Genomic DNA, 15,338 nt, shown 5'->3' on the forward strand with positions numbered 1-15,338 from the left:
TAGGACCCCAATAAAAAAAGAGTGGTAGAATGTGAGGCTCGTCAACAGCCTTGGTAGAGGGAATAGCATTTGGGAAGCAGAGGCAACAGCTTACAGCTGCCGCTGACGAGAATTCTCTGTTTACAAGCAGGGAGAAGGGGATCCTGCCCAGAGCCGGCTGTGTTCTGGAGTAGTGGGAAGCAAGAGTGTAAATTGAATCGGGTGTGGCCGCATTAGGTAGTTTATAAGTAAAATGGCCTTATGTTTGTCTTTTTTCTGACTCGTTTGGGGCATCATTAATTATGGTTTGACATTTAAGCCTGTGGTTTGTGTTTTAAAAAATGCACAGAAGTCAAAACATCGAGAGGCACAACTATTCAGAAATGTCCTTCAGTGCAGGTTGAAGCGGGGAGGAGGCAAGGGTTTGTGGCTGGGTGGGCGGTGCTGAGCTCCATGCAGACAAGCGTTCAGCCAGAGGGTGGCACTGGGGCTTGGTCCTTGGGGCCGTCCCTCTGGAATAAGGAGGGCTGTGGGCAAGGGTCTGTGAGCCATGCTGAAATTTTAGCCAGGGCTCAGTGAGTTTCTGGAAACAGGCTGTCAGTTCCTGGCAAACTTGCCCGATCTTACTGGTAACTGCCTTTTATTCCTCCTCTGCAGCTGGTCACAAAAGGTTGAGGATCTGTGGTCAGAGGGATAATTTTGGGATGAGAACATAAATCCTGGAGCTAAACTAGGACATTCGACAAGCCACATTCTAATTTCCCAAGTAGTACCCGCTTGCTTGATCTGGGGTTCTTCCGTAATGGTCAACAAATCTTTGATTTCATATTGACACAATAGTAGAAAGGCAAATGAAATTGTCAGGTTGCTGGAATTTAACAACTCGCAATGGACATGAAATTTTCTTTATCAAAGAGAAAAACAAGCTTTTTTCAAACAACAGAGAATAGATGAAATGTACTCCAAAACTGAAGGCCTCGGGAATTTCTCTTTTATGTAACTCCTATTTAAGGAGTCAATCCCTATACCTAGAAGGGGAAACATAGAGTAACTTTTTCCTGGCATGAATGATTCTCAGTCCTGGCTGCTCAAAGAAATCACCCTGGAGCTAGAAAACAATCACGGGGTGTCTGGGTCTCATCCCCAGAGATTCTGTGTTCCTTTGTCTGGAGTGAAGCTTGAACATCAGCATTTGTAAAGCTGCTTCTGTGATTCTAATGTGCAGGGCTTGGGAACCACTTCCCTAGATGCTCTAAGTGGGTCCTAAACTCGTGTGGCTTCCGCCAGGCAAATGCCATCTATAATTTCAAAGAGAAAATCTACTCTGTTACATTTTTGAAGAGGCAGCATGTTCTGGGGAAGAAAGGATGAAGCTGGGAGTGAAGAGTTGCAGGTTCTGACTTTGAGCTTGTGGCTTAAGTTTTCTGGATCTAAATGTCCTTATTAGAAAAAGGATACCTTTGAACTAGGAGATTTCTAAGACTCCTTCCAACTTCAATATTCTCTGACTCTAGACCTCTGGTTCTTAACTATGTTAACAAATACAGATACCTTGACCTCACCTCTGACCCATTAATCTGATTGGTTGGGGGGGAGGCTATACATTGATATTTCTTTTCCTTCTTTCTTTCTTTCGAGAGGGGCACAGGGAGAGGGGGAGAATCTTAACCCGCAACCCCCCCCCACCCCCCCCCCCCCGGCGCCCCAGGCACAGGGTGGGGGGGGGAATCTTAACCCGCAACCCCCCCCCAACCCTCCCACCCCGGCTGCCCAGTGCGGAGCCCAAGGCGGGGCTCAATCTCACAACCCTGAGATCATGACCTGAGCCAAAATCGAGAGTTGGACGCTTAACTGATTGAGCCACCCTGGTGCCCTTACATCGATATTTTCCAAAGCTGCCCAGGTGATTCTAGGGTGTGGCCAGAATTGAGCATCACTGATGTGTGTTCTTTGTTGAGCCAAAGTCTTTTCAGATAGAAGCTGAGATCTGCACGTGTGTGTGTGTGTGTGTGTGTGTGTGTATAGTGTGTCATACATAAATCTGTACATAATGTGCTTGGGGGTGTAATGCCAGCTGAGAGAGTGGTGGGAATTCATATTCAGCCTCATATTAATTCAGGAACACAGAAGTAATGCAAACACATATGTCCATGCCGTCTTAATTAGTCCCTGCTGCTTGCTCTATTCACAAAGTGGAAGAAGTATTGCCAAATGTCTGGGATTCCAGCCCATTTGAATTCCCTGTTGGCTTCACAGGAATGAAAAAGCAGGTAAGATGGTCCGGAACAGAAATAACGCCCAACATTTCCACATAGCCTTGTAACTCATCTAGCACTTTACATATATGATATCACAGAATCCTTATGAGACTGAGATTAATTTTCTTAACTTTAGGGATAGAAAACCCAAGACTCTTAATCCAGTCCCCAAATACACAGGTAAAAAGTAGCGGATGCCAATATTCTAACCCAAACTTTGTGATGTCCTATTTTCTTTCCTTCATTTACCTCCTTTGTGCATCCACATTGACCTTGCCAAGCAGTCCTTAGGGGACCAAGCAGGGGGGTATGGTTGCATGGGTGAAATACACCGTTTCTTTGGGGGTTGAAGTGAAGAGAATGGGGTTGGTATTGTGGGTTTTTCCTCTCTATGCTGTACAGAGTCAAACCAAAGAGAAGATTGTGTTGTCTTTGAATGGGGCTGGTTAACCTTGGTCGGAGGAAGAGATGCAGGCCACGGGCCAGGTGTGCAATCAGTGTCAAGAGAAGAGATTAGATTAGAGTTCATTCTAGCCTTAACTGATGCCTTGATCCAGAGCAAAACAATCTCATTCTTCTGGACTTCTCCGTTTTAAAAGTCACTGATACTGTAACTAAAAAGATAATCTTCAAAGTAACCAGACAGAAAAAGCACATGTCCCAAAACATAAAGATTCTGTAGAATACAACCGAGCTATCAGGTTTGACCCACAGTTTCCGTAACTGACTTGAAGAGGCTCAAAAATGTCCAGAAGTTCTCAGATTTTTAAGCTATAATTTGAGCATCACCTATAGAAAGAAAGAAATCGCCATCCGGGGTAGAGTGTAATTAGAGAATTCTAATAATTCAGGCACTTCTAAAAGAAATTATTGCGAACATTTACATATAGTCATGTGATATAATCTAAATTCAGACTGATTCACATCGAAATAAAGCAGCAGAGGAGAATCTCAGGGAACCAGGCATTAAAGCATTTCATGGCGGGCAAAACAAATTTAGAAAACTGTGAAAAAATGAAGTGACATTCTTAACACATTTAGCATTTCACAAGAGGGAAGAGTTTGTGCCAACATGCCGTAATCTAGTTGAGACTACATTTGCCCTTTAGGACATATATTAAAATTCCAGGGCAAGCCATATGGAGAGAGGTTTGCAAAATTGTATACTGAAAGGTAGGCAGTGTACCTTATTCTCAAAAGGGTGTAATGCTTGCCACTTGGAAGGCTAAAATAGTAACAGAATCACCAATTCGTGTGAAATATATTTAACACCAAACATTTCCAACTCCTGAATAAAAGCAAATTAGTCTATTGAGGCTGGCTCATAAAAATCATTTTAGAGCTACAAAACAATTCTGAGGTTTTAGTCATAATAACACTTAGAGCTTCCTTGAGAAGGATCTGAAGACATCATATTAAAATATAATGAATAAGTCTAAGCTTCTCCACTAAACACTTGAAAATTAAGACTTACGAGAACGCCATGAAGGCCTGGTTTTATCCCTTCCTTCATCAACCTCCCTCCCCACCTTTTTCTATTTCAAAGGAATCCCTGAGGACAAAAAGTCATGAGGAAATACAGAAAGTATGAGGCTCAAGTTGTTTATTGTGAATGTCTCTTCAGTAAGCTAGATACCATATCACCAGTACAACTGTGATGCCCTACATTTATGAGGTCATTTTAATAATGACTGTGTATCCATTTCGTGTACCTGGTATCCTGAACTGGTATTGGCTAATTGTGTGGCTATCTAGAGGTCAGATAAGTTAAAGAGAAGAAAAGACTCAGAACAGATGTGAACTTCTCTTTGCCTCGTTAATGTAACTGACCTTGGAAGGCGGCAAGTGGCCCGAGTTTTTGAATCCTACAACTCATTTCGATCCCAGCTCTGCACTCACCAGCTGCCCATTTATAAATGGGAACAACAATGCCTACCTCATTGGACGGATATGAAGATTAAGCTGAGCTAATACATACTAAACTCCATGTATAGTGCTTTATGTAAGACAAATGCGTAATAACTATTATTTTTCACTTTCCTTCAATTTTGTCTCAATGACTTAGGTAATTCCTCTCTCATCATGATACAGTACTTCTTTTAGCTAGTGTAGATGTCAATCAAGAGTGTTTTAAATAGTTAGCATTCATATGTTCTCACTTTCGTTAGAAACAGGCCTGTGTTAATTCATCATATGGTATTTCTTTAGTTCTTATTGATAATAGTTGGTGTTCTGGGTAGTCCTTAATTCTATAGTAATTTTTTTAAAAGATTTGTTTATTTACTTGATAGAGGGGTGGGTAAGGGCAGGAGGACGAGAGAGAAACTCAAGCAGACTCCCTATTGAGTGTGAAGTCTGACACGATCTCACAACCCCAAGATCATGACCTCCCCCAGAATCAGGAGTTGGACACTCAACCCACTGAGATACCCAGGCACCCCATTTGTAGTAATATTTCCATTAATAAAAAATAATTCATTCTAATGAAATAGTTGATGTCAGAAATTTTGTGAGCAGAAGTAGAAATAATAAACAAACACAATATGGCTTCCCTTTTCACTTCCCAGTCTTGGTCATGATTCTCTCCTCCTCTGTGGGTTCGATGACATCTGACTTTAGTACAGGATGGGAAGACCCGATCATGTCTCTTGGGTGGTTCACCGCCCAGGGGCTTAGCATCTACCCCTGGATCTTGACTAAGTAGTTTCTTGACCCTTCTTGATAACCAGTTAACAGGACTCCAAAGGGTGATGGCTACTCCTCAGGTGGAACCAAGTTTCTGATCTTTCTAACCAGACTACCCATTTCACATGTGTGATATATTGAACTGGTGTTGGCTAGTTGGGTGGATATCTAGTTTTCTCTGAGGGCACCATCTTTTTTTTCACTGAAGGGAGCCCAAGCAGTGATGAGGAGGCCCAGCTTAGACCAGTTAGATAATTCTCAGTCAGAGGAGAGCTGTCACAGTGAGCACTGCATGACCACTATGAAAAACGTATTTATATATAAATGTACATTATTTTATATGTTGAAATTGTTAAAATTAGAAATGAAGAAGCATGTGACCTGTGGTGAAGACAAGCCATGTCACTCACCTGCCCAGGCTGTTCACAGGCTGTCTGGTACCTGGCCTGCTGGCACAATTCTTTGACTCTCTCATATTTGGGCAAGTGATTTGACTGTTGGATATTCTTGCTGGATTCTTCTTTCTTACGTAAAAACTTCCTTTGACAGAAAAGAAGAAGTTTCTGATGTGAGAAATGATCTGATTTACCCACCCAGTGTATTTTCCTTTTCTCTTTTTCTCCTCTGCAGCATGACTCCTCCATGTTCTTCAAATGGCGTGAAATAGATGATAAGACCTTGTCCATAGGAGCTCAACATTTGCTGACTCCTTTGTGAAAATTATAAGCCAGGTACTAGGAAGAATCGTTATCTCCCTAAAATATTAATTTCAAAATTTTGGGCATAAGTGTCTAGCTTTAGATTCATATAAATGCTTTTCTCTCAATATATGTACAGAAAAAAAAAGAGAGACAATGAGGATTATGAATCAAAAGGGGAAACCCAGAAGGGACTCTGGAAATGACAGTCTCATATGTGTACTTAAAACTAGGAAAGGCACTTACAGAAAGGAAGGAGAAAGGAGAGGGTGAGGCAGGACTTGGGAAGGAAGGAATGGACTGGTCCGATTCAGAACCGAGGTAGAAAAATGCAACAGTCAACACTTTGGTCCTGTTGTATGAGAACTTATGCTTTACAATTCTGATGCAACAATCATTACTGTGCTAGCCAGTGGAGAATGAGTAGCAAACCATTCAATCTTGTGACCAAGCTTACGAAATCTGCATGCTTAGTAAACTGGAATAAGGGGGAAAAATACTCAGCAGGGAGAGCTGCCCACTAGGCCTGGTTCCCAGAAGCACCCCAGGAACCAGTAATTACCCTCTTTCCACGAGGAACGTATCACGCCAAATTCTGGCTTTCTTGTTTGTTCGAAACCTGAAAGCAAAATAATAATATTTACTGTTGGTATCTGGACGTTTTTCCACATGCATCTGTGCTCACAGTTTATTTAAAGAAACACCTCTCGCTTCCCGCAGACCGCGACTGCCCCTCCATCAGTATGCTGTTCACAAACAGCCAAGACATTCTCAGCTTAGGGTGATTCTCATGGGCAAGACGTACTTGGCCTTCACTCCTTTCAGTGGCCAGCTGGCTCTGGGGGCTGAGGCGCTTGGGGCTGACTGAGGGAAAGCGAATGGACACACCTGTTACCTGGCTTTTCCAGATCCAGAAGTTTGAGGACGGACTTGCCATCCACATCGGAAGGAGTGTCGAGCCCAGCGATGTCCAAGATCGTCGGGGCCAGGTCAATGTTGAGAACAATCTGTGGGACTCTGCAAAGGGACAAGTGGTCACTCCTGGAACTAATGTCTGTGTGGGTGGCATGGAGGGCCACTTTCTCCACACCGATACTTCTTGGCCTTCAACCTTCTTCCCCCTACCTTAGTCTTTCACACATAAAACTGTTTCACCTAGGTCAGACAATTCTCAAAGTGTTTCCAGTGACCTGAAGAGATAAAATAACTTTCAAAGAAACCCTTTTACTACTATCGTCTTCTCCCAGATGTAGTGGCAGAGGAGGCACATGGAGGAGATTCAGAATATCCGGGTTCTGGGCCCCAATGCAGCCACTTCCAGAATCAGGGACTCTGAGAGGCACTGGTGCTGTGCCAAGCTTCTTCTGTGTTAGATCAGGAGTCTAGGCTGGGGAGTGCCTGCGTGGCTCAGTAGGTTAAGCGTCTGCCTTTAGCTCAGGTTGTGACCTCAGGGTCCTGGGATTGAGCCCCGCATGGGGCTCCTCGCTCAGTGGGGAGTCTGCTTGACCCTCTGCCCTCCTCTTTCTTCATGCTGGCATGCCCCCCTTCAAACAAATTAGTAAAATCTTAAAAGAAGAAGAAGGAGAAGGAGAAGAAAAAGAAGTAGTAGTCCTGGCTGGATGCTCCTTAAGGACCATTCCGGATTTGAAATTCCACTTGGATTCTTTTCTTTAACTCTTTCCATAACTTGTTTCATGTACGCAATCTTATTTTACACTGAACATTGTGATGTAGATGGCAGGGAACATAAAACCCATTTTGTAACAGGAAAAGAGAGATGCAGAGGGAGGCAGTGACATGTCTAATTTTTCCCAAATAATACTTGTCTACTTTTCCCAAGTAGCAGAAATAGAACGCTAGTCTTTCAGACCACTTTTTCTTCTAAAAGAAAATCATGCTTTTTAAAAATTTTATTTTCTTTAAAAATTTTTCTTTAGTAATAATTAAAAAAAAAAAAAACAACTAGAGGCAGGCACTGTTTCAGTTTTTGTTTCTGTTTTTAAAGACAGTGTATGTCTGATTCAAAGAAAGTACAGATATGTCCCTAACGATCCCATTCTATGTCTGTGAGCACAGGCCGTGAGATGTGGATTTTGGTCCATTTGGCAGAATTAGTCATTGATAGTTAATTTTCCTTTCTCTTTAAATAGCATACTTCAGTTAATTTAACATGTGGCAGGGGAAAAAAAACTAAGATTTTCATTTTCTAAATGGCCAACCTCCCCCTACCTACCCCCTTTTCTGTTTTGGGTGAAAAGAAACCAGACCCTGAGATTGATAATCGAATCATCTCAGATACACATAAGCCATGATAGCCAAATGTTGCAAGCAGAGAAATACGTACATGGATCCTGGTTCTACACTTGGACCACGAATAAAGAAAGGCACACGGATATCAAAGTCGTATGGCATGGATTTCCCCTTGACCAGTCCAAACTGGCCGATATGGTAACCGTGGTCAGCGGTGTAAATGATGTAAGTGTTCTCCAGCTCCCCTGTCTCCACGAGCATATTATACAGCTGAAATACAACGGAGACAAGATGGGCAAGATAACAAGAGTGTTGCCGTGATTTTCCCCGAAAGTCTTCCCCATTATTTGTTAAAGGCAAGTGTCACTTCAACAAGGCTGAGAAACATGATGACTATCTACATGTTCCAGTTGCTTACAATCCTGGAGGGAAAATGTCTAATAATAGAGTAATGTAACTTTTTTGAATCTGGCACATTGTTCTTCAAGCTTTTGTGCACCCATTAAAAAAAAAACAACAACAAAAACCAAACAACAAACTCTACAAACCAGTCCCTGCCACCTAACTTACAGGTTTTACTTCGAAAATCCACTGTTAAAGCAAAATTTATCATCACTCTTTCTCAAGGATTACGAAGAGGCTGCTTTGGAGCTTGAGCCAACTAAATCCAGCCTCTGGGCATGTTTTGTTTGGCTTCTGTTATTTTTTTAAATTCAGGAAATTTCAAATAAAATGTTTGTATTTCTGGTTTCCTTTGAAAAGTCAAAAGAACTTATGATACTGGATCTATTTTCCTACGCAGGAAAAATAAGCTGGAGCTGAGTAGTTGCTCCTTGTTACAGAGGTGGGCGTTTAAAGTGCTGCATAGTCCCCGCCATGCCCTATCGCTTTATACAAGACCAGCTTTAGGTATTTACATTATTTGCCTAATTCTTGAAGGTATTTGTGAGTGTAGCTCTTGACTTACGGTGTTTTGATTTTGTCCTTTCTTTGCTGCTGGCTCCAAAGAACCAAGCCTGGAGAGCTAGTAGAAGGGGTCAAGATAAGGGAGGGAAGATAATGTCACTCAACACACATGTACACATATTCACGCACACAGGCTCTCTCCCTGTCTTGAAAACACCTACGAGACGAAGACGGAATTAGGAAGAATGGATCTAAAAGGAAGCTGGACCAAAACCTGTCACTGAGGCAAGTTTGTGTACTTACCCTTTCCACAGAATCATCCACCGACATCAAAGTCTGAAGCCTTTTGCGATGTAGAATGTTTGTAAATTCCATATGGATGGGCAGCATGGGTCCCGTGTACTGCATAATCCAGTGCTTATCCATGTTTGGTGCATAGTTATAACTAGGGGTTCTGAAAATACCCAGAAAGGATTCTTACTATGTATAATTTTAGTCAGGTAGAGAAAAATCTCAAGTTGAAGGTTGTGAAGTAATCATTTAGGAAAGGTAATTTAGACATTGCTATTTTTGTCTCCCACGGGTCTTCTATGTTTATAAGAAGAGCTCAAAACTTCACTACCCCAAATATCACACATCCCCAAAAGGCATATGGATTCAAATTTATAAAACCTAGACGGGCAGCTAAAAAGGTAATTAGTGCAAGTTCATTTAATTCATTGAATAAAATGTGTAAAAAGACATCAGGATGATCATGTAAGATCTAAAGATAAAATTCTGTAACACACAAGGAGATGTTTTCATGGTGATGTTAACTCTATAAATGTTGTAGTTAATTAGGCTATTAGATATAGTCACAAAGATGTGGAATAATGTATTTTTTTCCTCTTGATTTTACTGGGCTATTATATTGATTACTTACATATGTAGTCTATGAGTTTTTCTCATTCCTAACCTTATATATAGATACCATTAATTTAATGGGCTGTGCTGGAATTAAAGCCAATCTATTTCTGCCATATACATGCTTATCCATAAAGCCATTCTTTTTATAGACAATTCAATACACATGCAGACACAATTTTTGTCAACTACAGGGAGGTGGGTCTTATTCCTCTTGAACATGCGGGTTCAAGCCTATATTTAATTTATTGCAGAAATCCAAGTGGTGTCTCATACATTTTATTGGAGACCCACAAAATATGTTGCCTTCTTTTTGAGATCTAACCCAAATCCCTTGACCATTAGATGCTGCTACCTCATCCTCCTGTGCCATCTTTTATATTACAAAACTGGAGAAATAGGGGCGCCTGGGTGGCTCAGTCAGTTAAGCGTCCGACTCTTGATTTAGGCTCAGGTCATGGTCTCAGTGTCCTTTTGTTTGGGATTCTTTCCCCCTCCCGTACCCTCCCCCCGCTGCTCCTCTCCCTTCTTGCTCTCTCTCTAAAATAAAAATAAATTTAAAATAAATAAATAAAATCTCAAAAAAAAAAAAAACCCCCAAACCCAAAACCGAAAAATCCTAGAGAAATAATCACTGTGAGCCGAGTGAATTCAGGAGCATTTACCATAAACTCTGCTGGTTTGCTCTAGCGCAAATTTCCCTTGGGGTGAACCTGGAATTTCTGAGCTACACAGTTGTTTACTGGGCTATTCCTATGCATGCTGAACAATATAAATGCTGCCTGTTGTTATACATTTTCAAAATCTCACTTTTGATAGTTGAAAGTGCTGTTTTGGGGTGTCTGGGTGGCTCAGTCAGTTAAGTGTCTGCCTTTGGCTCAGGTCATGATCTCGGGGTCCTGGGATCGAGTCCCACATCAGGCTTTTTGCTCAGTGGGGAGTCTGCTTCTGCCTCTTACTCTCCCTCTCTGTTCTCCCTCTCTGTCTCTCTCTCTCAAATAAATAAATAAAATCTTTTTTTTTTTTTTAAATGCTGTTTTGGTACCACTGAGCTTCTTGGATGCTAGTTAACTAGCAGAAGTACAACAGCACAAATACCAGCATAACAGTGAGCACAGAAGACACTATCCCTAAAATTGTATAAATTGTGCTCAGTAGTGTAAGTCAACTCCTTTTTAAAGGGGCAGATTTGCAGAGTAGGAAAAGCAAGTGTAGTTCACTTTGCTCATCTGTAAATGGGGATAATAGTACCTTTCTTAAAAAGCTCTTTTGAGGAACAACAGATCTATTTGTCTATCTCTATCTATCTAATCATTATCAATCATCTCTCTATCCATCTATCACCTATTTATTATCTATCTATCTATCTATCTATCTCTATATCTCTATATCACTTAAAAGTGCTAGTACAGAGGCACATGCATTTCCTACATGAGCCAATAAACATTCTATGTAAGTGTCTGGGTGGAAAAAATCCTGTTGCATTAAAAACCAAACAAGGTCTCCAGGTATCACCTGCTATTCTTTTTAAGAGAAACTTTCAACATAAACTTTCTTATGTTTACCCGGGAAATGACTCATGAACCACTTGTCCCGTGTTTTTGGCCTGAAAGAGTTCCTGATATCTAAAAGTGAACACGGGTGGAATCAGCCTCTTCAATCTCAGGGGCTCATGCAGTAGGAAAGGATGTAAACCCTGTTTCTTATTCTTCACGCAGCATGTCATGGTACAAACAGGATTAGATGGAGAGGCTGAGCAGGATGACAGAGGGGGCTTCTAAGCCCCATCCGAGAGGGATTTTCACCCTCAGGGGTGGCTAGAGGTCAGAAAAATAGAGCAAGTGGGTCATGAAAGGTTCCCTAACCATTTACTGATACGTGTCTCGAAAAAGAATAGGGCTATAAAAGATCACACGTTTCTTTATAATACCTAAACATCTTCCTCTTACTGCCTTTGATGTTGGTTTGCCTTAATTTTGAAATAAACAGAGTTGACTTTTTTAAAGCCACAAAACCTCAACACAAATAAAAATTAACAATAGGGAACCGAAACGAAGACTCGCAGCAGGCAAATTATATCTTCTACCAGCTACCTTGATGTGCTTGGCACAACTCCATCTCACTTTGAGGAATGGGGAAGGTTGCAGCAAATTACAAGCCTCCAATTGGACTCCCGGATTTACACAATGACATATGTTAAATCTGGCTTATATTAAAAAGGAGAGTTCAGGTCTGTTGTCAAAGATGTCCTTCCCTACCCCCAACTGCCTTTTTCTCCCCCTCCCCCTTTAATTTCTCCAAGTGGGAGCTGACCCCCAGCTCTGGAGCTGAAATCCCAGGTGGGATCTCAGCAGGGGGTAAGGAGTGCGGGGGGGGGGGGGGGGGGGGGGGGGGGGGGGGGGGGGGGGGGGGGGATGCATTTGCCTTTTAAAGGAAGACAGCCCGCCCCTGCTTCCCACCCACTGAACAGCAGCTGTTCGGGGACCTGCAGGTGGAAGGTCGGGGGTCGCTGGAATTGACAATGTTGCTGAAAAGTGATCTTTTGCCAAAGACCTGTGGTTGCCTCCTGCTGGGGTCTTCCAAATTCCTGGAAGATGCAGCCTTCTGTCCTCCAGTGATAAGTAAGGCTTGCTTCCCTAAGAACTGACTCACAATGACTCAAACAGGGCCTGGAGCCCTCAGCTGGAACAGCAGCCACTGAAAGGAGCAGGTAACTGTTTTGGGGAAAAGTGGAAAATCACAGTTCCGATTGTTCCAGAATGTTTGGGGATCAGACCTGAAATCTCATCCCAACTCTGTTACTTACGACCGCGTGATCTTGGCAACTTTTTTTTTTTTCCCTCTAAGACTCTGTTTCTCCATCTGTGTAATGGGCATAACGACTTCAGAGCTTTGTGAGGGTTTAAGGAGATTTCAGTGACTCCAGAGAACACATCCTGGGACCACATCACACTCGTTCTCATGGGTAGCTGGGAAAGATCGCATCATTTAATAGCTCTTTTGGTTGCTGTGGCAGGACAGGACACTTTATTCCCATTTCACAAATGAGAAAGTAAAGTGTACAGAGGTGGCTCAGAAATTCCTTCCCGGGGCCGGAGTTCCTCCCATGACGTCACAACGACCAGAGTCCTGCACCAGAGTCCCCAAGGAGCACCTCAAAATCCCTGTCATTCAAAGATCTGATACATGCATTCCTTTCTGCCAAAACTAAGTCCTAAAATCTTTAGCCTTCGTCCATTAGCCTTTCTGCTCCCCATTTAAGTACCTCCCACCAGCTGCCCAGTGTCTGCTTTTGCTGACAATACAAGATAAAGTCGGACCCTCCAAGGCAAACTGGATGCATCAACGAAAAGACATAACACTGGCTCTTTGCTTAAAAACTGAGAGGAGAGATGACTAAGTTGTCGTTTTTAAGTTTCTGTTGCTTTAAGGAAAAAAAAATCCACTTTGGGGTCACAGTCGCATGTGCCTGACCTGGTAAGACTCCTTCTTGTCTGTTCCAAGAAGGATTTTAACCAGTAATTCTGCATTCCAGGCCTTACACTCTCCCCCAAACCTAGACTATTCTCATAGTTAAAAATGTTAACCTTCCCCCCGTGAGGCTTCTCTGCACATTGCTTTTTCTTCGTGTTTGAATTTATTACTCTGCACTAGATCCTTTGACCTCACATTTGTGACTTCAACCTTTGCCGTCCATGCCGATTCTCTTTGGGCTTTGATTCCCTCTCCTCTGCTGCTTATTGGCATAACGAGAACACGAATCCTGAAAATCAGTAATGTCACCTTTCTTTTTGATAGGTGGGTATTTGGGGAGAATAATTCTCACTAGACGAGAAATGGTTTTAAGAAATGCATGTGTTGTGTATGAAATCCATATTCCAGGAATTGCAAAGAACTTAGCAGTTCATTTTTACTGCTGATGGCCTTTACTGTCACCCAGTGAAAAGAAAGACATTTCTAGCATTTCATATCTGCACGTGTGTTTTCTTCATTTGTTATTTAGTCTCGGACAACAACAAAAACTCTAATGATCTAACTCTTAAAGAGCACTGGTAGTGGGTCCGTCTTCATTCTGTGAGAAATGAAATAGGTTTCAATTCCCAGAATAAGCTAGTTATATAGATTTAAGACACTCACTCAAAGCATTAAATTGGAAATTCTATACTTAATCTCCCAGGCCACACCATCTCAGCTTTCACTCAAATTGAACTTATTTAATTGACTTTGTAGAGATATTCCCCACCTGAGTTCAAATGTCTTTAGGTAGGTAACATTTGAACGCACGCAGAATAATATCAAATGATCTTGATTATAGATACCGCAGGAAACTAATTTAAAAAGTCTTCTAAGATGCTGCAGACTTCAACAGAATTGTGCAAACCCACACATGGGAGCCACTTCTAATATTAACTGTAACTGTGACGAGTGCTGAGCAAAGCAGGGGAAGTACAAAGATTACCTGGGGCCAAGAGAATAGCTCCAGCTTTGTCCCTGTCTACTTACGTGACTTGGGCAGAGCCATTTGGGTCTTTTATTTTTTTGAAATAGAGTTTGGGCCTTCATTTTTTAACCTAAAAAGTTATGGCATTCGATTTTCTAGGTGTCCTTTAATTCATAAAACCGACTGCTTAAATATTTTTATGCTATCAAAATATGTTTTAATGTCACCTGGGTTTAACACGCTTATTCATTTGCTAAACAAAAAAATATCTGGCAAGGGATGGGGAAGGAGCCATGTTCCCCAGACACCGGAAGCAGAGAGGTAACACTTGGCCCTGCCTTCTGGAAAGAGCTATCTTGCCTAACTCCAGGGCCTCATTCAAACTGTATCTTGTGTGAATGTTGCCCCCTGGAGGTGTGCAGTTTGACTTCAAGGGTCTGGGTAAACAGCCAGTGCCATGGGATATGCAGTCAATGACAAAGAGAAGAACAAAGTGGGAACACAGGGAGGGAGTGATGAGTTCTGCCCAGACTAAAGACTCTTAAGGAGAATTTAAAATTCTCTCGTCTTCAAAAGCATTTTCTTTTATGGATCTGTGGAAGCAATGAAGTGAGGATGTGCAAATTCCTCTAAGGGAAAACATTTCTTTCCCATTTCGGACAACAGAGGTGTTTTAAAAACTTTGTTCTGAGGCTTACGCAGAGGTTGCTGTCCCTTTAGCACACTTTGTCATCCCCCAAACTGTGCTTTTAGACCAATTCTTGCAAGTTAGAGGAGCTGGATCGTTCTACCAAGAGTTTAGATTTCACTTGAACCGGTGTTTGTGTGTTCATACGCACAATCAGACACATTTCCAGGGACAGGGGAAAGAACTGGTGAAATGGAATAATAAAAAAATTTCAGTTGATAGGGGGATGGTTGGTAGGAAAGTTCTGAGGGAGTCTCTTAGCTTTCCCCAGAATCATAGGGTAGGTAAACGGAGTCTCCTTTCCTGTCACTGCTGCACATTATCATGTCATGGCGGCCAGGAGAGAAAAGCTGTGTCACAGAAAGAGTGAGGGTCTAGCAGTCCTAGGAGGATCCTGGGAAGTAATTTACCGAAAAGGACAGTAGGGTCTTCGCCACAGGGAAGAGCTTTAGGATAAGGATTATCACGTGTGATGTTATGACGGAGACTCCCTCAGGTATCACCGAGGCCTAGAACAGCTGAACCGCTTC

At 42.1% G+C, this 15,338-nt stretch overlaps 1 protein-coding gene across 5 annotated transcripts in view; it reads right to left on the bottom strand.

Moving 5' to 3' along the window:
• LOC111156825 (sulfatase 1) overlaps positions 1 to 15,338 on the bottom strand; it is a 176,605-nt gene that overhangs the window by 37,013 nt on the left and 124,254 nt on the right. For all 5 annotated transcript variants that reach the window (XM_022517920.1, XM_022517919.1, XM_022517917.1 and 2 more), the window contains 5 exons: positions 9,080 to 9,230; positions 7,965 to 8,140; positions 6,509 to 6,637; positions 6,183 to 6,239; positions 5,333 to 5,462 (listed from right to left, as the gene is read on the bottom strand). In XM_022517920.1, the coding sequence (XP_022373628.1) occupies positions 5,333 to 5,462; positions 6,183 to 6,239; positions 6,509 to 6,637; positions 7,965 to 8,140; positions 9,080 to 9,230 (643 nt within the window). The remainder of the gene's footprint in view (positions 1 to 5,332; positions 5,463 to 6,182; positions 6,240 to 6,508; positions 6,638 to 7,964; positions 8,141 to 9,079; positions 9,231 to 15,338) is intronic.

Source organism: Enhydra lutris, unplaced genomic scaffold (genome assembly GCF_002288905.1).
Source record: "Enhydra lutris kenyoni isolate GAN:26980312 unplaced genomic scaffold, ASM228890v2 scaffoldscaffold49, whole genome shotgun sequence".
Lineage (NCBI taxonomy): Eukaryota > Metazoa > Chordata > Mammalia > Carnivora > Mustelidae > Enhydra > Enhydra lutris.